This window comes from Triturus cristatus, chromosome 1_2 (assembly GCF_964204655.1).
Source record: "Triturus cristatus chromosome 1_2, aTriCri1.1, whole genome shotgun sequence".
Classification (NCBI taxonomy): domain Eukaryota; kingdom Metazoa; phylum Chordata; class Amphibia; order Caudata; family Salamandridae; genus Triturus; species Triturus cristatus.
Genome location: NC_140580.1, coordinates 205,249,973 through 205,277,256, shown reverse-complemented (window position 1 = coordinate 205,277,256; position 27,284 = coordinate 205,249,973). Strand labels below are relative to the sequence as shown.

Here is a 27,284-nt window from a genome sequence, read left to right as displayed (position 1 = left end):
GTTTAGTTATCTACCGCCCACCGGGAGGGAATGATTCCAATCTCACTGCCCTGTTGGACGTGATAGTGCAGAGCTCCCTCCTCCATCCTTACTTCCTTGTTGTGGGGGACTTCAACATCCATATGGACAGAACACATTGTGCCCAAGCAGAGATACTTAGGGTCACCCTGATGGCCGCAAATCTGAGCCTAATTAATAAGGGACCCACACACAGAGCGGGTCACACACTCGATCTCATCCTTTCCAATATCGAAAGGGTGATGATGGAAGAACCTCTGCCACTACTCTGGTCTGACCATCTGCTTTTACCTTTCTCAATAAATCTGGCAGCTGACAGACCAATGCCAAGCAAACGAGTTTTTATGAAAAGGCAATGGACTAAGCTTGTCCCTACCGTTATGGGCTCAGTCCTGACGCGAAACAAACCCACGTTAACTCTGAACGCTAATTCTGACGCTCTGCGGCTTCATCACTGGATTGGAAATATGATTTCATCCATAGCTCCAGCTAAACGCGCTGTGTCCAAAAGGGATTCGCCCTCTGCCCCATGGTTCTCACAGGACCTTAGAACTGAGAAGGCAAAATGCAAACGTTTAGAGAGGCTGTGGAGGTTAAATTATGGGACCCAGGAAAGAACTCATTATAAGGTGGCCTCCCATAAATTTCAGAAGGCTGTCCGAAAAGCAAAGAAACAGTTTTTTGCAGCGTCAATTGAACAGGCAGAACATTCCAGCAAGGAAGTCTTCAAGGTGGTTCAGTCCTTCTTCAAACCTAGTTGCATTGAAAGGGAGATACCGCCTTCGGTCACTATCTGCAATAAAATCTCGGATTTCTTTGACCAGAAGATTAAGAGTGTCTACGATTCATTTGGCCCAGAGGTAGCAACAGAGAAAGCAGATCAGTTTGCCAAACTGCTGATAAGCGGTCCGCTAACCTGCTTTCAACCAGTAACTTTGCCCACGGTTATGCAGGAACTAAGGCGTTGCAAGTCAGGCTCGCCGGATGACCCCTGCCCCCCGAAACTGTGGGGCAAAATGGCGGATTTTGTGGCCCCGTCTTTACAACACGTCTGGAATACGTCCATCCCTTCGGGGGTCTTCCCAGACATATGGAAACATGCTACTCTTCTCCCATTAAAGAAAAAGCCTAATGGTGATCCTAAGGATCTCAACAACCTTCACCCTATTTCCCTACTGGCTGCCCCGGGCAAGATGCTGGAGAAAGTTGTCCAGCGGCAACTTAGTAGATCCATAGAGGACAACAAGATTCTGCACGACACTCAGTCAGGCTTCAGACCAGGCTTTAGCACCGAGACAGCTTTGATCGAGGTGGCAGAGTCAATAAGATGGTCGTTGGATTCGGGAGACTCAGCTCTGCTGGTGCTCCTGGATCTCTCGGCGGCTTTTGACACCGTCGATCACGCAAGGTTGTTGATGCGACTGTCAGAAGTGGGCATACAGGATCAAGCGCTGGCCTGGTTACATTCATACTTGTCCCAGCGAACCCAGAAGGTCGCCTTGGGGACCGCTTCTTCTACACCCAAGCCGTTAGGCTGTGGCGTACCTCAGGGCTCGGCGCTCAGTCCACTATTACTTAATATCTATATGGCCCCAATCTTTACACTTATCGCTAACTGGGAGGTCAAGGCAGTATCCTATGCCGATGACACTCAGCTTGTGTATCCATATGCAGAGGGGTCAGAGGCAGCCTTGTCAAATTTTAAAGGCTGCCTCCATGATGTGGTGCGCTGGATGAATACTAATAAATTAAAACTTAATGTGGATAAAACAGAAGTGCTCCATTTTGGCAAAGGCGCCCCACCCCCCTCTGAGCTTTGGTGGCCGATAGCAATGGGCTCTCCCCCTTCTCCCAGTCCCTCGGCAAAAAATCTGGGAGTGCGATGGGACAACAATTTGTCCTTTGTTTTGCACACACAACAGTTGATGGGCTGCTGTTTGGGTAAACTTAGGAATCTTCGCAAAATCCTGCGACTTATTCCTACACATTGCAGGAAAACGGTAATCCATGCGACAGTTACATCTAGATTGGATTACGCGAATGGCCTGTTCCTGGGATTGCCCAAATACTTAACTCAACGTCTGCAAGTGGTCCAGAATGCGGCTGCGAGACTGTTAATGCATATTCCATTCAAGCATTCTGTCTCTCCGCATCTTCGATCACTTCACTGGCTACCTGTTGCCCACAGGATTAAATTCAAGGCTCTTACGTTAGCTTTTAGATCCTTGTTTGGCTCATGTCTAACCTATCTGAGGGATCGACTGCCAAGATACACGCAGGCTCGCTCTCTTCGCTCCAACTACCGGACCCAGCTAGCAGTCCCTCGAGTAAAAAGGGCTCGGCTGGGTGGCAGAACGTTCTCGGCCAATGTAGTAAGGCTGTGGAACTCACTCCCCCCTGAGATCCAACAGGCCCCCTCTGAATCGTGTTTTAAATCAATGTTGAAAACCTGGCTCTTCACCCAACCTCGCTAATTGGCTGACTTACACTTCGGTATTTGCTTTTCTGTTTGCGTTCAGCGCCGGGACACCTCCTTGAGAGGTAACTGATCGCGCTCTATAAAATTCTGTATTATTATTATTATTATTATTAGAGTGGCATAAAGTGGAGTGCCGTAGAGTGGGGTAGCATAAAGTAGAGTAGAGCGGAGTTGCATACACTAGATTGGTATAGAGGGGAGAGGCATAGACTATAGTGGAGTAGAATGCCATGCAGTGAAGTTGTGAGGAATGGAGTTGGAGTAGAGCAATGTAGAATGAAGTGGGGGGGCATAGAGTGAAGTGGGGGGCATAGAGTGAAGTGGAGTGGCTTAGAGTGGAATGGAGTAGCATAGAGTAGAGTTGAGTGGCATAGAGTGCCATGGAGTGTTGCAGGATAGAGTGGAGTGGTGTAGAATTGAGTGGAATAGACTAGAGTGGTGTACAGTGAACTGGACTGGAGTAGAATGGAGCGGCATAGACTAGAGTGGTGTAGTGTGGCCTTGTGTGGAGTGGAGTAGAGTAGAGTAGAATGGAGTGGTGATGAGTGGAGTGGTGTAAAGTAGAGAGGCATAGAGAAGAGTGGTATAGAGTGAAGTGGAATGGCATAGAGTGGAGTGCCGTAGAATTGAGTGATGTGGAGTAGAATGGAGTTGCGTAGAGTGGGGTGGACTAGAGTGACCAGAATTGGGTGGAGTGGAGGAGAGTGGTGTAGAGCGAAGTGGCATAGAGTTGCATAGAGCAGATGAGAGTGCCATAGAGTGGAGGGGCATAGCACGGAGTGGCATAGCATGCAGTGGCGTTGAGTGGTGTGAATTGGCATGAAGTGGCATGGAGAGAGTGGAGTGGCATAGAATTACACAGATTGGCATAGAGTAGTGTGGAGTATTGTAGAGTGACAGAGGAGAGTGGTGCAGAGTAAAGTGGAGTTGAATAGTGGAGTGGCGTAGAGTAGAGTGGTGTGACATAGAGTAGGCTGGTGTAGAGTAGAGAAGTGTATGGTATAGTGGAGTGATGTGGATAGAGTGGCATGGCATGGAGTGAAGTTGGGTGGAGTGGAATTGCCTACAGTGGAGTGGCGTAGAGTGAGGTGGAGTGATGTAGAGTGGTATGGAGTGTGATAGTGTAGAGTGCAGTGGCACAGTGCAATGTGGTATAGAGTTGAGTGGTGTAGAGTGGAGTGTCATGGAGTAGAGTGGTGTGGAGTAGAGTGAAGTGACATAGAGTAGCATGGAGTGGTGTAGCATAGAGGGGAGTGGTGTAAAGCAGCATGGAGTAATGTAGAGTTGCATGGAGTGGAATGGTGAAGAGTAGAATGGCATAGAGTGGAGTGGAGTGGGACAGAGTAGATTGGTGTAGAGTGGAATGCCATAGAGTGAATTGATGCAGAGTGGAGTAGTATACCGTAGAGTGGGTGGAGTGGCATAGAGTAGACTAGCGACGAGTGGAGAGTTGTAGAGTATAGTGGAGAGGCAAATAATATAGTTATAGTGCCTTGGGGTAGAGTGGTGTGGAGTGGTGTTGCTTAGAGTGAAGTGGTGTACAGTGAAGTGGAATGGTGTAAAGTGGCAAGGAATGGAGTGGCATGAAAGTGGCGCAGAGTATAGTAGACTGGTGTAGAGTAGTGTGGAGGGGAGTGGCATAGAGTAGACTGGCATAGAGTGGAGAGGCATAGAGTATAGGGGAGGCCACTCTAAGTCATGTAGTAGAGTGCCGTGGAGTGGAGTTGTGGGTAGTAGAATTGACTAGAGTGGAGAGGTGTAGCGTGAAGTGGTGTAGAATGGCTTAGAGTGGTGTAGAGTAGAGTGGCAAGGAGTAGAGTGGAGTGGAGTAGCAGAGAGTAGGCTGGCATAGAGTGGAGAGGTGTGGGGTATAAGGGAGTGGCATGGAGTAGAGTAATATGGAGTGAAAGTGTGTAGAGTAGAGTTGTCTAGAGTGGAGTGGCATAGAGTAAAGTGGAGTGATGCAGAGTGACATGAAGTCGCATAGTGTAGAGTGGAGTGGCACAATGTAGTGTAGTGTAAAGTGGAGGAGAGTGATGTAGAGTGGAGCGAAGTAGAGTGATGTAGAGTAGGGTGGAGGGGCATAGAGTTGCATGGAGTGGTGTATAGTAGAGTGGAGTGGTGTAAAGTGGTGTAGAGTGGCGTAGGGCGAAGTGGAGTGGCGAAGTGTGGAGTGACACAGAGTAGACTGGCGGTGTGCCTTGGAGTAGAGTGTCATGAAGGGGTGTCGCCTAGAGGGAAGTAAAGTGGTGTAGCTTGGCATGGAGTAGAGTAAAGTGGCGACAAGTGGCATGGAGGGGCACAGAGTACAGTAGAATGATGAAGAGTGGTGTAGAGTGCTGTAAAGTGAAGTGGTGTGGCATAGAGTGGAATGGCAAAGAGTGGAGTAGCGAATAGTGGAGTGGCATAGAGTAAACTGATGTAGAGAGGAGTGGCGTAGAGTGGAGTGATGTTGAGGGGAATGGCATAGAGTAGAGTGGGTGCAGTGGCTTAGAGTAGACTGGCATAGAGAGGCGTAGAGTATGGTAGAGCAGCACAGAGTAGAATGCCATGGAGTGGAGTTGTGGGGCCTAGAGTTTCCTAGAGTGGAGTGGTGTAGAGTGAAGTGGAGTGGAGTGGAGTGGCATAGAGTGGGGTGGAGTAGCATAGAGTAGAGTGGAGTGGCGCAGAGTAGAGTGGAGTAGAGTGGAGTGGCATATAGTAGAGCACAGCTTTCCAAAGTATGTGTACCGACACAGCACTGTGTCGCCTGACATGTGTGGGTGTGTCACGCGTCGGTACTCTCTATTCAAGCATGTGCGTCTGTCTTAACTCCTTAAGACAGACGTACATGCTTGATTATACATACGTGCATTCTCAGGCATCAGGACGTCTGCGCTGCATACTTTGGAAAGCTCTGCAGAGGAATATTCCCACTTGGCCTTCGACGTGTTTTGAGGCTTCAGGAGTCTAGGACAGACATACAGCGGGCTAGAGACACTGCGAGTTTTCATTTGGACGCACTAATGAGGTCGACCTTTGACCCCGGTTGAGGACTACCATACCTGGGCTACTGCACAGCCAGAGAACATTTGACCCCGGTTGCAGGTTTGATAGCAGCGTGACTAATGAAGCCTTAGTGCAAGAATAATGAGCTGCAATTTCTTGTCATTTTCGTGAAACTAAACTCCCTAAATGTCCGTCCTCACTCTCCGTTTTCCAAATAAACTGATAACAGTCAGATGTACCCATGATTCTGCCCTCAAGTAGCTTCTTTTAGAAGTCTCACAAATGAACTGACTGATTTCTGCTAGCCCGTGTAGATCTGAAGACGTGTTTTTAAACTGGTCGCTCAAAACAAACACTACAAATAAATGTTAAAAAAATACGACTCCGACACGCAGTTACATTTACATTAAGTGAAAAACGTACTTGTATTTTGCATGTGTTAAAAAAAAGTTTGAATAGCCATAAGATCTGAATTTGATATGCAAAAGTGAACTTAGCACAAGTAAGCGCACTTTTTATTGCAAAATTTAAAGTCATTGTTTTAAAAGAACTTAGGAACACAAATGCAGGGGAAATCGTCATAACACCTGTTAGACGTTTTAGAAATATGCACCTGAAGTTGACTCACCAGCGTAATGCCACTTATATTCCTCATTTTTAAACATTAGTTGTTAGCAGGGGACATACACTGACTGGATGCACTCACTTTTTTTCTGGAGTCCTAAATTATTGAGTACGAAGATGGAAATTTGACTTGACCTGTAACAAGTTGTCTCTACCTACCTGGATCACTGGAGTTTTGAGACTGGGTCATACAAGTTCAACGGGAGATGAGGAGAGGCAGTTTTGAAGAGGTCCTCCTTTCGAAACCTAAAGACAATATTTACCAGATCCAAAATACATCTAGAATGTTCTCACTTGCCATTCAATAATCAATAAAAGCCCACAAGATAGCAACTAGATCTGATAAAATCAATATATAACTGGTCAACTGGAATTCCACTACAGAAGGCGTCTCAGCAGCGGATCTCCCCTCTGCGGGTCTCAGCGGGAATCTTTGCTGCGGGTCCCGAGCTCGGGTCCGGCAGGAAGCTGTGGGGGCCGAGGCACAGGATGGGCTGCACGGTGAGCGCCGAGGATAAAGGCGCGTCCGAGCGTTCCAAGATGATCAACAAGAATCTGCGGGAGGATGGCGAGAAGGCGGCGCGGGAGGTCAAGCTGCTGCTGCTGGGTAAGGGGCCGGAGGGTGGAGGGGGCGAGCAGGGGAGCGCTGGGCATGGGATCATGATGCCACAGGGGGGTGGGGTAGATGCAAGCAGCTGGGTGAAGGGACAGTCAGTGGTGTTTGAGAAATGTGGTGTAGGGTGCTCACCCAGGACAGGGTTATTGGTACACTGCTACTGGGCGAGGGAGTCCGAGGTAACACAGCCTTGGTTAGCGGTGGCGTGGAAGGTATTGCTGGTTGACAGCGTAGTTTATGAAGATGAGGGTGGAGACAGGAAAAGTGAGAGGCCAACTAATTGTTTTAGGGTGCAGAGCATTAGCCTGCTGTCTGGCCAATCCACGGCGGGCGTTCAAGGCCCTTCCAAATTCCTTTGCGATAGCTGCTGTTTGTCCCGCGTATTCCACCAGTCAGACGGGGGTCTGTGCACTTCGGAGGCTGGTGCTGAGTGTAACGGTGAGCAGGAGGGGCCTTTATCCAAGCCCGAGTGTCCAAAAATTAATAATCGTAGACAAACATTTTGCTGCCAGAGACTTAAACGTGAGTTTTAGGAGGAATCAAAACTCAACAAACATACCTTGGTTGCAGCAGAGTTCTTTGCATAAATAGGAAGTTAGGGAACGGATTCAAGATTGTGTACAATCAGGACACCTTTTCCCACGTAATTGCATGCTTTATAAACTCATTTAATTCACTCATTCATTGGACATGGAGGGAAAATATGGCGTCTTAACTGTTTGGGCCTGCAAGAACTTTTGGAGATGAGAACCTGAATAACGACCGAAGGGCTCTTTGAGTAGATGTTGTCTTTAGCTCTTTTCAGAACTGCATGCATCGTCTGGTGAGCCTAATATGCAGTGGCATGTTGTTCTCAATAAGTAATTGTGATATCAGCCGGCTGATTGTTGACCATTTAACATTGCTCGGAGAGAACCTTCATCATTACTTCACAAATGTTGAAATCCAAAACTATGATTGCATCAGAAATCCATTTCTTTCAACTGCAACTGGGAACTTTTCACTTTCTGAAGAAGAATTAGCTGAAATAAAACATGACACTGAAATGTGGAAGCTTGAAAATGCTTAATGACGAAATGCGAGTGTCTTTATCTAATATTCCACCAAATATTCATCAACTGTGTTCATCCTATCAACCTCATTCATCTAAAAAAATAGTAAGTGCTGTTGTTTTTATTCAGTTTTCATTCTTGCACATATTTCCATATTGTTACTCATAAAGCACAACATGTTTTGGAAATGTATGTGTTATATTACAATCATATATATATTTTTTTTAAATCAATGAAAGGTTTTCGTGAGATATGTTGTGTCCCCGTACATTTTGATATTTACAATTTCTATGATATATATGTATTTGTCCTTATCTCTTATATGCAGTTAATTTTACCTCAAAGTGCTGAATGGAAAAACATATGATTCATCTTATTTTCTGTTGGCTTTTGGCGCGCTGAGCTGAGGAGAGCGATCCTACATGAGTTCAATGCGCAGATACCGGCTGATAAGTTGCATGATTGTTTTACTACTCACAATTCCCCCTCTCTGAATGGATTTTTGTATAACTCATATTCTGCAAGGCAGCAGGTGGACTTTGTGCATGGTTGAAAGGGTTGGCAGCGCGTGCACCCGCCCTTTTTGTGCCGTAAATCACTGGGGCATGTGTCAATGTGTGCATGATTATATACTTGTTTCAGGCACAAACCTAACCTTACACCCAGTTTTGCCAGTCACTGTCTTTGTTAGAACAGATTCACAATTGTTGTATTAACCTTCCTGCTTCCTCAAATTTGCTTGAAAATGCAGTATTTACCAACTATTTTTTCAAAATTTTCTCGGAGGGAGAACCCCCCCCCCCCCCCCCCCGAACACCCCTTAGGTGGTTCGGGCGCGCTCCCTATGCTCGCTCGCATTACCGTGTCACTAAATCAGGAACGTCTAAAACGTGTGTCACCAACATGAAAAGTTTGGAAAGCTGTGTAGTAGAGTGTCATTGACTAAAGTGAATTGGTGTAGAGTGGAGTGACATAGAGTTCAGTGGTGTAGAGTGGAGTGAAGTAAAGTAGAGTGGAGTGGTGTAGAGTTGAGAAGCATAGAATAGAGTGAAGTGGAAATGGGTAGAGCAAAGTGGCATAGAGTGAAGTGACAATGTAGAATGAAGTGGTCTAGAGTGACATTAAGTAGAGTGGCACAGCGTAGAGTGGAGTGGCATGGTGTGGAGTAGGACTGAGTGGAGTTGAGTAGAATATAGTGGTATAGGGTGAGGTGGAGTGGAGTAAAGTGGCATAGCGTGGAGTGGCATGGAGTGTAGTTGAGAGTGGCATGGAGTACAATGGCATTGAATAAAGGGGCGTGGAGTGGAGTGGCATAGTGCGCAGTGGTGTAAGTGGATTGAAGTGGTAAAGGAGTGGCAAGTAATGGAATAGAGTAAAGTGGCATGGAGAAAAGTGGAGTGGCATAAAGGAGAGTGGTGTAGAGTGGCAGAGGGTAGAGTGGTATAGAGTGAATTTGAGTGGCATAGAGTGGAGCGGCATAGAATAAAGTGGAGTGCAGTGGCATAGAGTAGACTAGCATAGAGTGGAGTGGCATAAAGTGGAGTGGCATAGAGTGGCATGGAGTAAAGTGGCGCAGATTAGAGTGGAGTGGCATGGAGTGGGGGGCTCAGAGTGGAGTGGCAATTGAGTGGAATAGAGTAGATCAGGGCAGCATGGAGTAGAGTAACGTGGAGGGTCATGGCATGGAGTGAAGTGGCATAGCATGCAATGGTGTAGAGATAAGTGGCATTGAGTGGCACAGAGTAGAGTGGTGTGGAGAAGAGTGGAATGGCATAGAGTTGCATGGAGTGACATAAAATAGAGTGGGGTGCTCTAAAGTGGCATATAGTAAAGTGATGTGCTGTGACGTAGAGTTGAGTGATGCAGAGTTGAGTGGCGAACAGTGGAGTGACAGAGTAGAGTAGAGTGGAGTGGCATAGAGTAGACTCATGTAGAGAGGAGTGGTGTAGAGTTGAGTGATGTAGAGTGGCATGAAGTGGCATAGAGTAGAGTGGTGTAGTGTAGTGTGGCATAGAGTGGAGGGGAGGGACGTGGCATAGAGTGGAGGGCAGTAGAGTGGGGTGGAGTAAAGTGAAGTGACAGAGTGGTAAGGAGTGGCGTAGAGTAGAATGGAGTAGTGTTGAGTGGTGTAGAGTGGTGTGAAGTGGAGTGGCATAGGGTGGAGTGGTGAAGGGTGGAGTGGTGAAGAGCGGAGTGGCAGAGTGGAGTGGAGTGGCATAGAGAAGACTAGCGTGGAGTGGAGTTGTGTAGAGTGGCGAAGAGTAGAGTTGCCTAGAATGAAGTGGTGTTCAGTGAATTGGAGTGGTGTAGAGTGGCATGGAGTGGAGTGATGTAAAGTTGAGTGGATTGGTGTAGAGTGAAGTAGCGCAGAGTGGAGCGGCACAGACTAAAGGAAAGTGGCATAGAGTAGCATGGAGTGGCACAGAGTAGATTGGCGTACAGCAGCATAGAGTGGAGTGGCATAGAGTAGAGTGGTGTAAAGTGGTGTAGTATAGAGTGGAGTAGAATGGAGTGGAGTGGTGTAGAATAGAGAGGCATGGAGAAGAGTGGCGTGAAGTGGAGTAAAAGAGTAGAAAGGAGGGGCGTGGAGTGTGGTGGAGTGGAGTAGCATGGAGTCTAATGGCATAGAGTGGCATTGAGTGGAATGGTATAGAGTAAAGTGCAGTGTAGTAGAATCGAGTGGCATAGAGTGGGGTGGGGAGGAGTGGAGTGGCATAGAGTAGGAGAGAGTGGCATGGAGGAAAGTGGCATGGAGTGGAGAGGCATAGCATGCAGTGGCGAGGAGTAGCATTAATTGGCTCAGAGTGGCGTGGAGTGGCATAGTGTGTTGAGTGGTGTAGAGTGGCATAGGGTGAAGTGGTGAAGAGTGGAGTGGCAGAGAGTGGAGTGGCATAGAGAAGACTAGCCTGGAGTGAAGTTGTGTAGAGTGGAGTTGCGTGGCGTGGCGTGGTGTGGAGTAGAGTGGCGGAGAGTAGAGTTGCCTTGAGTGAAGTGGTGTACAGTGAAGTGGAGTGTTGTAGAGTTGCATGGAGTGGAGTGACAAAGTTGAGTGAAGTAGCACGGAATGGAGTGGCGTAGACTAAAAAGAAGTGGCGTGGAGTAGCATGGAGTGGCGCAGAGTGGATTGGCGTAGAGTGGAGTAGCATAGAGTGGAGAGTCATAGAGTAGAGTGGTGTAAAGTGGTGTAGTGTAGAGTGGAGTAGAATGGAATGGAGTGGTATAGAATAGAGAGGCGTAGAGAAGATGAGCGTAGAGTGAAGTGGAGTGACAGAGTAGAAAGGAGGGGCAAGAGAGTGTGGTGGATTAGAGAGGCCAGAGTAGAGTGGAGTGGCATAGAGTCTATAGGCATGGAGTGGCATAGAGTGGAGTGGCATAGAGTAGAGTGCAGTGGAGTAGAAACGAGTGGCATAGAGTGGGGTGGAGAGGAGTGGAGTAGAGTGGTATAGAGTGGAGTGGCATAGAGTGACATAGAGTAGGCGAGAGTGGCATGGAGTAGAGGGGCGTAGCATGCAGTGGTGAGGAGTAGAATGAATTGGCTTACAGTGGCATGGAGTGGCATAGAATGGCATGGAGTGGCATGGAGGAGAGTGGAGTGAAATGGATAAGAGTGGCGTGGCATAAAATCACACAGAGTTGCACAGAGTAGAGTGGAGTGGTGTAAAGTGGCATGGTGCAGAGTGAAGTGGTGTGGCATAGAGCGGAGTGGCAAATAGTGGAGAGGCATAGAGTAGACTGGCAAAGAGTGGCATAAAGTGGTGTGGCATAGAGTGGAATGGCATAGAGTAGAGTGGAGTGGCATAGAGTAGGCTGGTATAAAGTGGAGAGGTGTAGGGTATAGTTCGTGGAGTGGAGTGGTGTGGAGTACAGTGGCATGGTGGGAAGTTGGGTGGAGTGAAGTTGCCTAGAGTGGAGTGGTGTAGCTTGAAGTGGAGGGGTGTAGAGTGGCATGGAGTAACGTAGTGTGGAGTGGAACTGCACAATGTATTGTGGCATTGAGTGGAGCGAGTCGCATAGAAGTGGAGTGGCGTAGAATGGAGTGGTGAAGAGTGGAGTGGCATATAATGGAGTGGGGTGGGATTGAGTAGCCTGGCATAGAGTGGAGAGTTGTAGAGTATAGTGGAGAGGCGTAGAGTATAGTGGAGTGGCATGGAGTAGCGTGGCGTGGAGTTGCCTGTAGTGAAGTGGTGTACAATGAAGTGGAGTGATGTAGAGTGGAGTGACGTAGAGTGGATTGGCACAGAGTGAAGTAGCGCAGAGTGGAGTGGAGTGGTGTAGAGTGAAATGGCATAGTGTGGCATGGAGTGGCGCAGCATAGGGTGCAGTGGAATAGAGTGGCGTAGGATGAAGTGGAGTCACACAGAGTGGAGTGGCATAGAGTAGAGTGGTGTAAAGTGAAGTGGAGTGGCATAGAGCAGAGTGGCATAGAGTGGAGTGGCATACAGCAAAGTGATGTAAAGTGGCGTAGTATAAAGTGGAGTGGAGTAGAGTAGAGTGGCATGAGCTAGAGTGGCAGGCAGGAGAGTGGAGTGGTGTATAGTAGGGTGGTGTAGAGTAGAATGGAATGGAGTGGCATGGAGTAGAGTGGTATGAAGTAGAGAGGCATAATTGGGAGTGGTGTATAGTAGTATTGTGTGGATTAGAGTCACGTAGAGTGGCGTGGAGTAGAGTAGTGTGAAGTGGCGTGGAGTGGCTTAGAGTGGAGTGACGTAGAGTGGAATAAGTGGCGTGGAATAGAGTGGTGTAGAGTAGAGAGATGTAGAGTAGCATGGCAAAAAGTGAAGAGAAATGACAGAGTAGAGTGACGGTGAGTGGAGTAGTGGAGAGTGACATGGAGTGGAGTAGTATAGAGTATAGTGGATTGGCATAGAGTAGCATTTTGGGGAGTGGAGTGGAGTGGCATAGGGAAGAGTGGAGTGTCATGAAGTAGACTGGCGTGGAGTAGATTGGACTGGCGTAGATTGGCATACAGTGGAGTGACAGAGTGGCAGTGAGTAGAGTGATGTGGTGCAGAGTAGAGCAGTGTAGAGTAGAGTGAAGTGGAAGGGCGTAGAGTGGAGTGGGTAATATGGAGTAGCATAGACTGGAAAGTGGAGTAGCATTGTGTGGAGTGGAGTGGCATAGGGTAGAGTGGGGTGGTCTGGAGTGGAGTGGCATAGAATGGAGCGCTGTAGAGGGGAATGGAGTGGCATGGAGTGAAGTGACAGAATGGAGTGGTGTAGAGTGGAGTGGCATAGCTAAGGGTGCAGTGGAGTAGAGTGGTGTGCAGGAGATTGGAATGGCATAGAGCAGAGTGGTGTAGAGTGTTATAGAGTGGCGTAGAGTAGCATAGAGTAGAGTGGCGTGAAGTGGAGTGATGTAGAGGGGAGTTCCGTGGAGTGGCAAAGAGTAGCATGGATTGGAATATAGTAGAGAGGTGTAATGTAATGTAATGCAATGGCACATTTGTAAAGTGCAACTGTCACTCCGAGGAGCCTCATGGCGCTGAACGGAACCCGGAGATGGAAGCAAAAAGGACTGGTTGACTGCTAACAGTAAGAACAGGGAATCAGATCAGAGTTTTGCAGAGAGTGTCTGATGCACTGAAAATCCAGGTTTTTAGGACCTTCCTAAACAGGGACTCAGATGTAATCTGGTGGAGCTGTAGAGAAAGTTTGTTCCACGCCTTTGAGCCTATCACTGTGAGCGATGTTCCTCCCAAGAGTGGCATAGAGTGGCATTGTGTGGAGTGGAGTGGATTAGTTTGGAGTGGTATACAGTAGAGTGACATAGCGTAGAGTGGTATAGAGTGGGGTGGAGTGGAGTAGAATGGCATGGAGTACAGTAGAATAGAGGGGAGTGGCATAAAATAGAGTGGGACAGAGTAGAGTGGCATATTGTGGAGTGAAGTGGTGTAGAATTGCATAGAGTAGAGTAGTGTAGAGTGGCATAGAGTAGGGTGAGGTTGTGTGGAGTGGCATATAGTACAGTGGAGTGGTGTAGAGTTGAGTTGCATAGAGCAGAGTTGCATAGAGTAGAGAGGCGCAGAGTGGAGTGGCGCAGAGTGGAGTGGCACAGAGTGGAGTGGCACAGAGTGGAGTGGCATGGAGTAGGCTGAAATAGAGTAGAGTGGAATAGAGTGGAGTGGCGTAGATTAGAGTGGCATAGAGTAGAAAGGAATAATATAGAATGGAGAGGCATAAAGTGACCTAGAATAGAGTGGAGTCGCTTTGAGTATAGTGGTGCAGAGTGGAGTGGTGTGGTGTAGAGTTGAGTAGCATAGAGTAGAGTGGTATAGAGGAGTACAGTTGTGGGTGCAAGTAAAAAAAAAAATAATAATTAATAGAGATGGCAGACAGGGTGAAAGCAACATAAATGAGAAGCTGTAGACCTGCGTTAAAAAGTAGGAAAGCACACTGCACGTCAAAGAATAATACCAAAATACTTATAAAAGAAGAAAAAATAATGCAAAAAAAAAAAAGAAAATTGTGCATTGCAAGACGCGGAAGAAGAAAGTCGAGGAAGAACACTTAGACTTGACCCATACTCCAAGGACAAGCTGACACAATGATGAATGGGAAGCCGATGCGAGCTAGGCAATCGAAATTTTGAAAAGAAGAGTGACAACGAAAACAAATAATGGTATGCTATGGGGTGGGTGTGTAAGTGCACATGCGCTGTGTAGGACAGACCTAAAATGTAGTGTTAATGGTGACTACATACCAAAAAGATCAACAATTTAAGCACTGACAACTGAAGAGGGGAAAAAAGCAGGAATCAATGGGGTACAACGTTTAGCTAGGCGATTTGGTAAAGAGTGACAATGTCTTTGGAAATATTAAAAAGTGGAAAAGCTATTGCGTAAGAACAGGAAAGAAGGCACCAACAAATGTATTCATTGTAATCATTTAAGAAAGTGCAGCCTTCAATACAATGGGTGTCAAGGCGTTTCACCCGGGATCGGATGGCGCTCTCTAACCATTTGATACTGTGTGAGTTCACACTTTCTTGGAGGCAGTTTATGCATAATGTGGAGCTTAAGAGAGTTTAAGTGTTTAAGAATTTGGATGCGAGAGAAAAAGTTGCTAAGAAGTGCAGCAGGAAACACAAAAGACAAACTGGAACAGTGGAGAGAGTGGGAAACTGGAATGGGGTGAATCGTCTATGTACAGGGCCACCAACACTTGGACAATGAATGTGGGAAATGAGGCTCAGAGGAGGGGCAGTAATTAAAAATGATGTGCAGGTTTCATGGAAATTATTTCTCAGTGTACGATGATTAAAAATCTCCTACAGCCCTATAATAGCATTTATCAGTGTGATCAGTGGGCGGACTCCATGTTAGGGATACTATTTCCTGTCCTGGGACTCTCTAACAACCTTTTGCATTTCTTTTTAACAACAAATTTTATTGAGTTTTCAGCATATCAGATGGGCAAAGCCAAACAAGAAATATACAGAGGAAGCGCATCAAATAATATCTTTGAACACCTTATACAAATAACAACCTTTTGCATTTCTGAGTTATATTCTTGCCACATGTCAACTAAACCAACTAGTTTAACACACAAACACCTGAAAACAAAGATTTTAAGAAGTACCGCCTTGTATTTGAACATGTCAGCAAATATGCTAGTACAATTTGGTAACCTTAGATACTGGGACACAAATGGATCACAGGTTCAGTTCACAACTTTTCCTGCCCGCTGAGGTAGGTAAAGGAATGATCAGATATGGTCAATCATTGTACCAATATGTGCCATTTGGCAATCGGACTCTGAGCCGGACAGCCATTAAAACAAATCACTCTGTCTAATGTTTTTAAAAAGTTGGCAAAAGTGAGAGGAGAAACTGAAACGAGTTTTAAAATCAATGGGGCACCTGAGCGAGCGTTGATCCGAAACTGTGGCGCCCCATCCAAGGAATAGATAATAGACTCCTGGCCAAATTCCCTGGACCGGTCCAAATCAGTGGCATTCAGGAACAGCACAGTTGCTCCTGCAGACAGAAACAGAAAATTATAGATATTTTCTAACATTGTCTTCTTTGCTGTATCTGGAACCTCACTTATAATTGCATTTATAAACCTTTTTGCACATGCAAGTCAATAATATATGGCAGCTGTGAGCGGAACGATCATCTCCTGCGTCCCAAAATGAGGATCTCAATGACATTTCTGTGCCCATTTTGCTTTTGTGACAGTAAATAAGCGATTGATAGATTGCTCACCTTTCTAAGCGTTATGGGCCTTGGTCACAAAAAAAACTCTCAAGGGTGTGGCAGAGACTAGCAACTTCCCCTAAGCATATATTCCAAATTTTTGTATTTACACATATTCCCACACATAACTCTGGGCAGATACACCAGATCTTGGTTTTCAGCCTTACAGCTGGGTAAGCCATATTACTGTTCCAGGAAGTTCTTATCTAACTCTTTAAATTTGTGACAAAAATCATCTGTTTGAATTGTTGTCCACAGAAAGCATATATGTACCAAAAGACGAAAACAGAATGCTTGATTGTGCTGACGGGAATAGCAGAGAGCTAGAGAAGACTATAAAGTCTCTCTGAATATAAATAGAAAAGTGAAACTGGGGAAAAGACTAAGAATAAGAGCACCAGTGATCACCAGATATCAAATTGGAAACACTGGGAGAATCCTAATTCATTAGAGTACCTTTCTATTCAAAACCTTGAGGGTGAAGGAAGACCATAGAACTCTAAGGGTGTTCAAAAAGCCTTATTAAGAAGAATCGCAACATGTTCCTGAAGTGTCTTTTGGTACATATATGCTTTTTGTGGACAACAATCCAAACAGATGATTGTTGTCACAAAGTTAGAGTACTGAAGAAGGTGGTTTTTATCGAGTATCGCTCACCGAAATGCTGCATCAACAACTACATGTTTTTGTATATCTGGATGGCAATAGGCCAGATTTGAATGAGTATTTTTTTATGTGATTTTTATGACTTAATGTGTTTTTAACCAATATTGATGTATGAATTGTATCTATACAGATATTAGAATTTGGTGGCAAATATCAGAAAAGAACAGGCCCCATTTTCAACGTAATTAAATTGTTTTTAAGATTTTAATTGCATTTGTACAGTAATTAAATGAAACATTTGTCACATATAAATTGGGTTCAGTAATTTAGTGTGTGAATAGCTGAGAAGTGCATAGGGAAGTGACTAGTGTGCAAGGGAATTTAAGTGTCACATGTGGGTCACCATTTTGTCTTTTTGCAACTGACCCTATCCCCTATGTTTGTAAGGGTACCTCTCACATTTTGTGATAGAAAACTCTCCCACTACAACGCTAGCAACTCTGGGGGAGATCATTCTCCTTTCTATCCTTGAAGGAAAGTTGCTCCAGCCATTGGCTGTAGTAAATGTCTCCGACAATTTCCAGGGTTCAAAGCGGTCGGAGAGGTGTTTTTAATGCCCATAAATTTGCATGCTTTGGGTGTTAGCATACTTTCAAAGCAAACCACGCTTGGAACTTCCAATTCCCACCCCTTGAGTGGGATTTACTACTGCAGATTTCTCTGCATTCTAGGCAAGTAAATGATGCACAAGTCTATGTACCTACACCCACCAAGAATCCCTTTGGAGATTCCGCATAGGCAAAAAGCTGTATTTATGGTTGTAAACGTACATTTACACCCAAAATTACCTTTGTGAATAGGGCCCCATATTGAGGAGGGAAGATTGGCAGTCCCATGAGTTGGTAATGCCAATGTTGTCAACAGACACAATGTTGCATCTTTATGGGTACCCACCAACATTTGCACACCTTTTCCCACTCTTGTTACACTTCTATCCGTACACCTACTTGAGTTAGGTAAGTGTGATGCAATAAGCACAGGCAAGTGCCACAAACACCTTGATTTAAGGAGGTTCTGGGGAAAGGGTTTTTTTCAAATATAAAACATTTGCAATGCCTACGCCAGTGTGTCCAAATTGTTTGTTAATGGGACTCATAAGATGTTAAAACATACATGTGAACACGATTAAAGGGTAATACCATTACAGTGAGGTGCCCTCCTGATAAGGGCAAAAAGCGTACATGATTTCTAAACTAGTTGTGAGATCCAAGTCCTTCTCTCACTGACAATGTTGCATGTAACTACCCACAACATCCATTAGTGATCATTTACAGCACTTGCTCCGATGCGTCAAAGGCTCTTTTCTGATAAGACAGATCTATGAAGTCTACTGAAGTACTTTGGTGGGTAGCTAACCTCATCAGATTATTAAAAACTGTTTTGGGAACTATCTTGTAAAATGCTTGCAAATCCTGACAATAAATCAGGAATAATTTGCAAATTTTATTAGTGGCAATATGGTAGGTTTGTAAACTTACACCAATTACGTCTTTGTGGATATCCACTAAAAGTTACTTGCAGGTATGCAGAGGCACTGAAGGGCAGAATATTATGAGGCTTATTTACAAGAGGCTTGCGCCACCGATGTATCACTTTTTTGACGCTCCGGTGGCGAAGGCATCCCCATCATATATATGAGGTGACGCAAAGCCAGCCGGCATGGCTTTGCATAGCCTCATAGATATGGTGTAATGCAATGCAGCGAAAAGCTCTGCATTGCCTTACTCTGCATCAAGGAGGCTTTCTAGGGGCGTTAGATTTTGACGCTGCCCCAGATTTACAAAATCACATAAACCTGGGGCAGCACCAACACCATATGCCTCCCCAGAGCACGCATAATCAGGAGAAATTTGTCATTTCTCCTCGTTTATTCCATTTTCCATGTGTACTGTATTGTGCAGCACACATAGAACAAGCAAAACGCCTATCGGATTGTTTTTGTGCAGGAAGGTGCCCCTTCCTACACAAAAACAATCCTTCCAACAACGCAGACACCCTTGCAGCATGGTGCAAGGATGCCTGCATTGGTGCTAGGCACCCAATTGTGTGCAGGAGCTGGCTGAAGGCACAGGAATGCATGTATCTCGTAAATACAGTGCATTCCTGACGTTTCAAATTGGCGTAGGGTAGCGCAGCAGAAAGACTTGTGGTGCTGCCCTACGCCAGTTTTCTGTAAGTGAGGCCCTGTGAAAATCCTTTTGTTGTTGTGAGTTAGAATAACTCACACAGAATGAGAGATTTTCTGCAGATTATAGAGAAGTGAGCATTCTACCCAACTCCATAAACAATCCACCATATCTGATGATGCATGCATCATTTCTTTTTGTTTACTGATCCCAGGTGGATTGCTAAATAACAAAGAAATTACAATGAAGTAGTGAAAAAGCACTTTTATTTAGGAAGTGGAAGTATTAGCAGCAATTTACTGCCTTGCCATCCAAAAAAATAAAAGTATTAAACAAATAGGACCGTGGGTGGGGGGATGAGGGGGAGACGAAGGATTGGCTTGAGTTAGGAAGTCGAGGGGGGGAGCACATTAGAGAAGAAGCAACAAGAAGAGCGGGGGAGACTTCCATGAGGGAGAAAGCACCATGAGTGAGAAGCGCATGGGCAATAGCAACACAGAGCATGGGACAAGAAGAGCACAGAGCAAAATACCACAATACAGAGGTGGACAGAGAAGCACCTGGGTGAGAGACAATAATTTAGAACACAGGAAGTAGAGAAACACATGGATGAGTGAGAAACATGGAGCAGTGGAGGGAGATTGCTGGAAAGCACATGGAATCTAAAGGAGTGCTTCAGAAGGAAATAGCTCCCTAAAAGGAGGGAAGGATAAAAATAGAGGCTATGATCCAGGGGAGGGAAAACACAAGATAAACAAGGGAAGCTATTGAATATTAAGCAAGCATATTTTAGGGACAACAAAAGCCAACAAATGGTAAGAAACGGGCAGGCTTTAAGCCCACTCAAAGTTCCTGGTAAGGTGATAATAGGTCTTTAGCAACCAGACACCTTGCTCTGTCTCGCAGGGTCGATTTAAAAAGGATTAATTTATGTAATGAGAAAATTCAACTTGACTAGTGGTTGGATTGAATGAGATTATGCTGCATCAACAATTTTTGAGGGCCAAAAGATTTATAAAAATGTACTAAAAACACACACACATTTCAAGTCAAGATACGCTATATTTGATTTAAAAACTGTCAAACCATAAAAGCAGAATACATAACAATAAGCATGAGATAATTCATGTAATCACAATTTAACAGACATATAATAAACTTTCATTGTTAGAAATTATGAAAGATAAATTAAAAAGGGAGCAGCTATCTACAGATTTCAGTATAGCCTTTACCTAGATAAGAAACCAGGGTCACTTAAACAGTAGATGGGCCTTGCATAGATTTCCTTGATCTTATCACCCCTCTCAGATATTTTACAATATGATCATTAAAAATTTCATCATCTAGGAATTGCAGCTTAAGAAAAGCGGGTTGACATTGTCTCAGACCTTGCAATTTCAAACAAGGATGGATCCATATTTTCCTAAGTAAAGTAAAAAACTTGCAGAAATATAGTGTGTGAATTGTAGACTGTGCAGATGATTCATCACAGGGGCATGGACAAAGAGTGCGTGACCAGTCATTTACCTGAGGAAAAGTTACCAGGTTATGGAAATTGCCAAGACGTAGGCGTGTCAATAGCATCCTGTCAAAATTTCTATAGGTTGATAATAAGTAGGGTTGGATTCCCAGCTGAGTCAAGAGCAATTGATTCGCTCTGACTGAGATTTTTATAATATTAGAAGACAGTCTAATCATCTTCAGGTGGTTAATACATAGAGCCTTGAGATCCTTCCTAGAAATAAGAGACAGCGTATCGGGGTTGGCAAAATATTCTGAACGATCTAGATCATGCATAACATTTTTCACATAGGCGAGCCAGGGAATACGTTGTGCCCATTGCAAATTCAGAAAGTCTTTGATCACGTTCCGATTGAGGCCGGTAGTAACACCTGTCCAGACCTTATGCCATAATAAGATTGGCTGGATTCTAATAAGGTCAGAGAGGTATGACAGCCCCAATTCAGAGTGGCAAATGTACTTAGACGCAGAATTTGGGACGGCTAATAAAAATCTCAAAGACCTATTCTCGGCTTGCTGAAGGGGCTCTATATTTGCATATCCCCAAATGCCAGCTCCATATAGAGCAACTGAAATACATTTAGCTTTATATATTATCAGCAAGAGAATTAATGGCTCAGCAGGATCTCAATTTGGCCCTGCGTTGGTTCAAAGAGAGTGCACACTCTCAATTAAACTCTCTTTGAACAAATGCACAGCTGCCCACTATGCCTCTGAACTCAGAAGACTGCCTTCCTGGTAGTGATAACTTCAGCTTGTCGTGTAAGTACATTCCAAGCTCTCTCAGTGCATCCACCTTATATCACCTTTTTTACCAGATAAAGTTGTTTTGAGGACCAGCATTTTTGTCAAAGGCCATGACTTCTTTTCACATTGAACAGTCCATCACATTCCCTACTTTCTTTGCTCTGCCTCGTCCTTTGAAAGAGGAGGAGTCTCTCTATTTGCTGGAACTTGCAAGAACCTTGAGCTTTTACATCACTTGTACCATAGAGGTGACCGATCAGCTTTTGTGGGGTTTAATAAAAAGACTCAGTCTAATTTGATAGTCCTCTGCATTACGTTCTGCTGTGACTAGGCCAAGAAGCAGTCTGCAGAAGGACAGAGAGCTCATTCTAACTGTGTTGCAAGGCTGGTACCACTGCGTTGGTATGTGGATCACCTGCTCTTGATATCTGCAAGCCACAATGTGTGCATCCATGCACAGGTTCACGAAGCACTATTGCCTTGACAGCTAGGTCCAATGGGAAAAACATGTCACCTGTACTGTCCTGCAGAACTTCCTTGAGATGTGCCATACCACAGTACCACTGCATGGGAGGTATTGCTTGGTTATCCATCAGAAGAACAAGTTACTTTCCTTCAGTAAAACTCTTCTGGTAAGTTTTCTATCTAACCACAGATTCCTCACTGCCCTCCCACCTCCCAGTCCTGTGGATGGTGTCCTTTTCCATCTAAAAAGATCCTGAACCTGAGATCTGCACACTGGACCATCTAATTAATGTTGGGCTCTTTTCCCAAGGATGCAGATAGAGTCAAGTGGTCAAAAAGCAAGGGTGGTGCATACATTCATCGCCATCATCACTACTTGGGTGGAATTAAGTCTATGTAGAGCTGCACAGCACAACTTATCACTGCACACGAGCAATGCAGTTTAAATCTTTCAGTGTGTTTCCTGGGGCTTTTCTGAAGGAGAGGAATCCTCTGCTAGAAGTAGCCATCAGGAAATGTAACACTACTGTGCATTAAAGATCTACAAAACCATGAGGAACTGTCCAGAATGTAAAAAAAAAACATAATTCCAAAGAGAATCAAATGCCATGAAACTCATAGAAGGATACGTTAGTACAAATGTGACAGAGTGCTTCAAATTACTATGAAAGAATTCAATCAATTTCTGTGGGCAACTGAAAGGAGTTTTTCCTTCTCCCTTCAATGAATTTCCGTAATTCATTATTATCACTCGCAAGTCAGTCACTAGTGAAACATAGGCCTGGAGGATTGTCTGCACTTCTCTGTAGCCTCAGCCCAAATACTTAACCTTAGATTACAGCTTTTACCTTATGATGCTACTCTTTCTGACATAGCTGTTAGATTCCATTTTCAACTTTACCCTGCAATCCTGAGGGCTATATATAGAGTATATATAACCTTGATTTGTTTGGTACCTTAGAAGCCTAACGGATTGTTTGGTGGGAATGAGAGGATACTGGCACAAGAGGCCTTTGTTGAATAGAAGTCATTCTTAGCCACTAATAATCTGGAGAGTGCAGGAGCCACTGCTTTTCTATTCCCTTGTCCTGTGGGCGCATGTGAATATGTGGTTTAGAGGGGCAGCACTTTTGCTTATCAAGAAGCTATTCCTTGCCTTATTTCTTCACGAGTAGGACTTTGAATTTGACATTTTTTCTTAACGGCCCATGTTAGACCTGGCAGCATTGGTGTGGTTCCCCTGTCTTTTTGTCTCTACCTTGTGTATTTTTTACAGTATTTGGGACTCCGTTTTTGTCTGTTTTTTTAACACTGTTGCCACCCACATGAGTAGCCCTGCAAACATGTCTCAGACCTGCCACTGCAGTGTTTGCAAGTGCAATTTTAAACTGCCATGTCGACCTGGCAAGGGCACCCACTTGCCCGGCACAAACCTTCCCTTTTATTGCATGTAAGGCACCCCATAAGGTAGGCCCAAGCTAGCCACATGGGCAGGGTACAGTGTATGTGAAAGGTAGGATTGGTATTGGTGCGTTTTACATGTCCTGATAGTGAAATACTGCAAATTTTGATTTTCACTACTGTAAGGACTATCTCTTCCATAGGTTATCATTGGAGCTGCCTTGAAACCCTTTACAAGTGTAATTTCAATTGGGAAGAGATAGCGATTTGGAGTTTGGGTTACCTGAACTCTGGATTTAAAACACATCTTTCTGTGAAGGTGGTTTTTAAATTGTGTGTTTGAAAATGCCACTTTAGAACAATTGGGCATTTTCTTGCTTTACCATCCTGTGCTTCTGCTTACCGGTGGAATCCATGTCTGGTTTAGACTGACAGTTGGGCTGTTTGTGCATTCACTCTAGAAAGTCACACAGAGGGAGCTGAAGTGTTCCTTGCATATCCTGATTGCCCATCACCAGGCTTATGTGCCTTCCTGAGCTAGAGTGGTGGGAGGAGTTGTCACTGACACCTGAATAGGGCTGTGCCTGTCCTTCTCAATGCTGTCTCCACCCACTGTAGTGTTTCTGGAGCCAGGGCAAGGCAGGATCTCTGCACTACAAAGACTATGTTTTAAGTGTGCCTACTTTAAAGGCAGAACGAGGATTAAGAATTGGACCTGTAATCCCACATTTTTAGAACACTTCTGGACTAAGGACTCTGCTGAGAAGAAGAGCTGGAGAACTGTCAGGAGGAGTACTGCTCCTCTGCTGTGGTGCTTTTCTGGGTTGGCCTGCAGTTGCTGCTTCTGTCTGTCAGCAGTTAAAGAACTGGACTTTGCTTTCTTGAATCCTACTTTCCAAGGTCGTGTGTGTGCGTGCCTCCTGTTGGAAGTCTCAGGGACATCAAATACTTAATCTGCAGCTCCCCTGAACTCCTCTGCTGGCAGTTCTGACATGCCAAGTGGTGCCAACTCCAGTTCTGGTCCCTTGAAGGTGGTTTTGCTGCTTCAAGGGCTGAAAATCCGTGCATCGCCCTTCAGTGCCGTTTTCCTGCTGCAAACTTGCCGTGCGGAGGAATAATCAAAGCATTGACATGGTGGGGCCATAAAATCAACACAGCGCAAGTTTAAGGCTGGAAAACCCACTGCAGCATGAGTCCGACATTCGAGACCCCCGCTCTGACTCCGACACAGGCCCTGCTGTACAGCTGGAAGAATCGACGCAGCACCTGTTCCGCCATTGCAATGACTGAACACCTGGATTTTCCATGGATCCGACTGGTGCTGCAATAACTGACGCCTCCATTCCCCTGGGACACAAGAATCAACACATTGCTGTGTTTTCTAACACTTCCCTACTTTGGGGCTGCTTTTTGTTTCAGATTTTAAAACATCAAAGGTACCTTGTGCTAAAATCGACGCATCCATAGGAATTCTATGTACTGAATTGCTTAAACCTTTAAAAGGTGATATCTTGTGTTGAGTGTTTAGAATTTTTGTTGTTTTTGTCTTGTTTGGGTTAGCTAAATATTGGTTATTTTTCTAAACCGGTATAGTGTTCCTCTGTAGTGTTTTCACTGTGTTACTGTACATTTTATGTAAAAATGCTTTACGCATTGCCTCTGAGATAAGCCCGACTGCTCGGTCCAGGCTACCGAGGGGGTGAGCAGGGGGTTATCTTGGGTGTGTAACTCCCCTACCCTGATTAGAAGGAAGGTTCCTTACTTGAACAGGGTGCATACCTCTGCCACCTACAGACCCCCATTTCTAACAGTCCACACAGCCTCTTTCAGATTAGGTGATTGACAGCTCTGAAAGAGCATGCATGCATGCAGGGCCGGCTTTAGCATTGGTGGCGCCCGGTGCGACAATCACTTTTTGCACCCCCACGTCCAATGAACGCCTTCTCAGATTCTGTCACTACCTCCTGCAAAAGTGCCCCTCATCCCTCGTATCATAAGATATTGCCAAGCACAGCGCCCCCCCTGAGGTCACAGTTCCCCCTCCACAGGTCAGCGCCCAGTGCGGCCGCACCAGTCGCACTGCCCTAAAGCCGGCCCTGCATGCATGGCATATGCCATTCAATATAAGGTGGCCCTCAAGACACCTCTGCGAATTTGCTGGCCACCTTCCTCTCTGCAAACGATCTTATCCAACACTGCACAGAAACAACACATTCTAAGGGCTCAATCCTGGACCTTGTTATTTCTAAAGCAGGCTTGCTGACTATTGCTACCCCTATTCATGTAGACTGGTCTGACCACCTCCTCATCCCATTCTCTTTTCACTTATCACACTCTATAACTCTCGGCCAACCTAAGAGGGCTACTTCCTGGTTCCGTGACACTAAAAATATTGACCTCGGTACCCTCTGTGATTCTGCTTTGCTATCACTTCCAAGGCTAGACCCGAACCTAGATGTTAACAAACTCACCTCCCAATGCCTCACAGTCCTTGCAGTCAAAATCAATAATGTCGCTCCTCTCCAAAGCAAAAAGAAAAGGCCTACTCCCTAAGCACCTTGGTTCAACAAATCCCTCTATGAAGAAAGGAAGTACCTAAGAGTCCTTGAGAAACAATGGAGACAACCGCCCTCCACCGATAATTTGGCCATGTTTCGTTCAGCAAGATCCAAGTACCACAAGCACATCTTCCTTGGAAAAGCTTCGCACTTCAGATCCCTCCTCGACTCAGCTAAAAATAGACCCAAAAAACATTTCGACCTCATCAGGAACCCAAACTGCTCTCCCCCAACCTCCAAGTTAGAGGATTCTACTAAGAAAGCAGCGGAATTCGCTATATTCTTTGACGAAATCAGGTAATTCATCCTACCCCTACAGAGGAGCGCAAATCCTTAACCATTTGGCAGAACTTTGACCCCATCTCTGAAGATGCCCTCCTCAAATGCATCCTCGAAACAAAGCCCTCCAACCATTCTCTTGACCCCATCCCTAGTGCCATTGCCATTGACTTCTATACCCATTCCCTTTCCTATTGGACCACTCTGGTCAACCTCTCGCTCTGTCAAGGCTCCCTTCCTCTTTCCTTCAAAACTGGCCAGGTCACCCCTCTGCTTAAAAAACCCACCGCTGATGCGAACGACCTCAACAACTACCGCCCCATCACTAACCTACCTTTTCTTGCGAAAATCACAAAAAGATGTGTAGCAAAACAACTCTCTCGTCATATCAAGGAAAATGATCTTCTTGACAACTCCCAGTCCGGCTTCATTCAAAACTGTAGCACTGAAAAGCCCTGCTGCAAGTGATTGATGACGTGCTGCGGATACTCGATTTGGGAGAGTCTTGTCTTCTAATTCTCCTTGACCTTTCTGCAGCCTTTGACACTGTCAATCACAACACTCTCCTTAACACTCTTCAACAGAGAATGGGCATGGAGGGCACTGTGCTTAAATGGTTTGCCTCCTTCCTCTCAGATAGATCCCAAATGATCAAAATAGCGAACAGTCTTTCATCTCTTCTGGCGGTCAGTCAAGGTGTTCCTCAAGGCTCTATACTTGCACCCATTTTATTCAATCTCTATTTAGAACCATTGGGAAATCTTAGTAAATCCGGGATCCACTATCATCTCTATGCAGACGACACTCAAATCTACCTTAAGGTGGCCTCCACTCACGATCTCTCCATCCTAAGCTCTACTCTTGACTCCATTCAAAACTGGATGTTAACTCATCAACTGATTCTGTATCCCTCCAAAACTGAATTCCTCCTCCTCTCCTCCTCACTTTCTCCTCCCCCGGTTCAATCATGAATGGATCGGATGAATCTACTTAACAATAAACCCATCATTGTCGACAGCGCAAAATCCCTTGGTGTCATACTCGACAAAAAACTCAATCTACTCTCCCACATCGATTCCATTGCAAAGTCTGCTCAATACCAACTGCACCTTCTTTGGGGGATTCATCGCTTCTTCCCGGAGCAAGACCTTAAAACCCTGGTCCAATCGCTGGTTCTCTCCAGATTGGACTACTGCAATTCTATTCTTACTGGCCTCCCCAAATCCCACCTTTCCTCCCCTTAAGTCTGTTCTCCATTCAGCAGCTTGTTTCATATATGGGGCCAAAAGAAGCGACCACATCACACCCATTTTATCCACCCTCCGTTGGCTTCCCATCGAGGCAAGATCTATCTACAAGACTGCCTGTATCACCCACAAAGCCTTGCACTACTCCTCCCCTCGCTACCTGGCGAACAAACTGAAACTCTCTGGAGGCTCCAGACAATCACGTAATGCAGAAAATGTATTGCTTGAACCTCCCACTTTCAAGAAGGAAAGATCGATGGCCCAATCCTTTTCAGGCAACGCGGTGAGAATCTGGAACTCA

General features: G+C 45.3%; 1 protein-coding gene across 1 annotated transcript in view; it reads right to left on the bottom strand.

Moving 5' to 3' along the window:
- Positions 1–27,284, bottom strand: part of LOC146867050 (cadherin-23-like) — a 571,698-nt gene that overhangs the window by 75,708 nt on the left and 468,706 nt on the right. Inside the window, exon 9 of the mRNA XM_085619648.1 lies at positions 15,635–15,751. Within this exon, the coding sequence (XP_085475774.1) occupies positions 15,635–15,751 (117 nt within the window). The remainder of the gene's footprint in view (positions 1–15,634; positions 15,752–27,284) is intronic.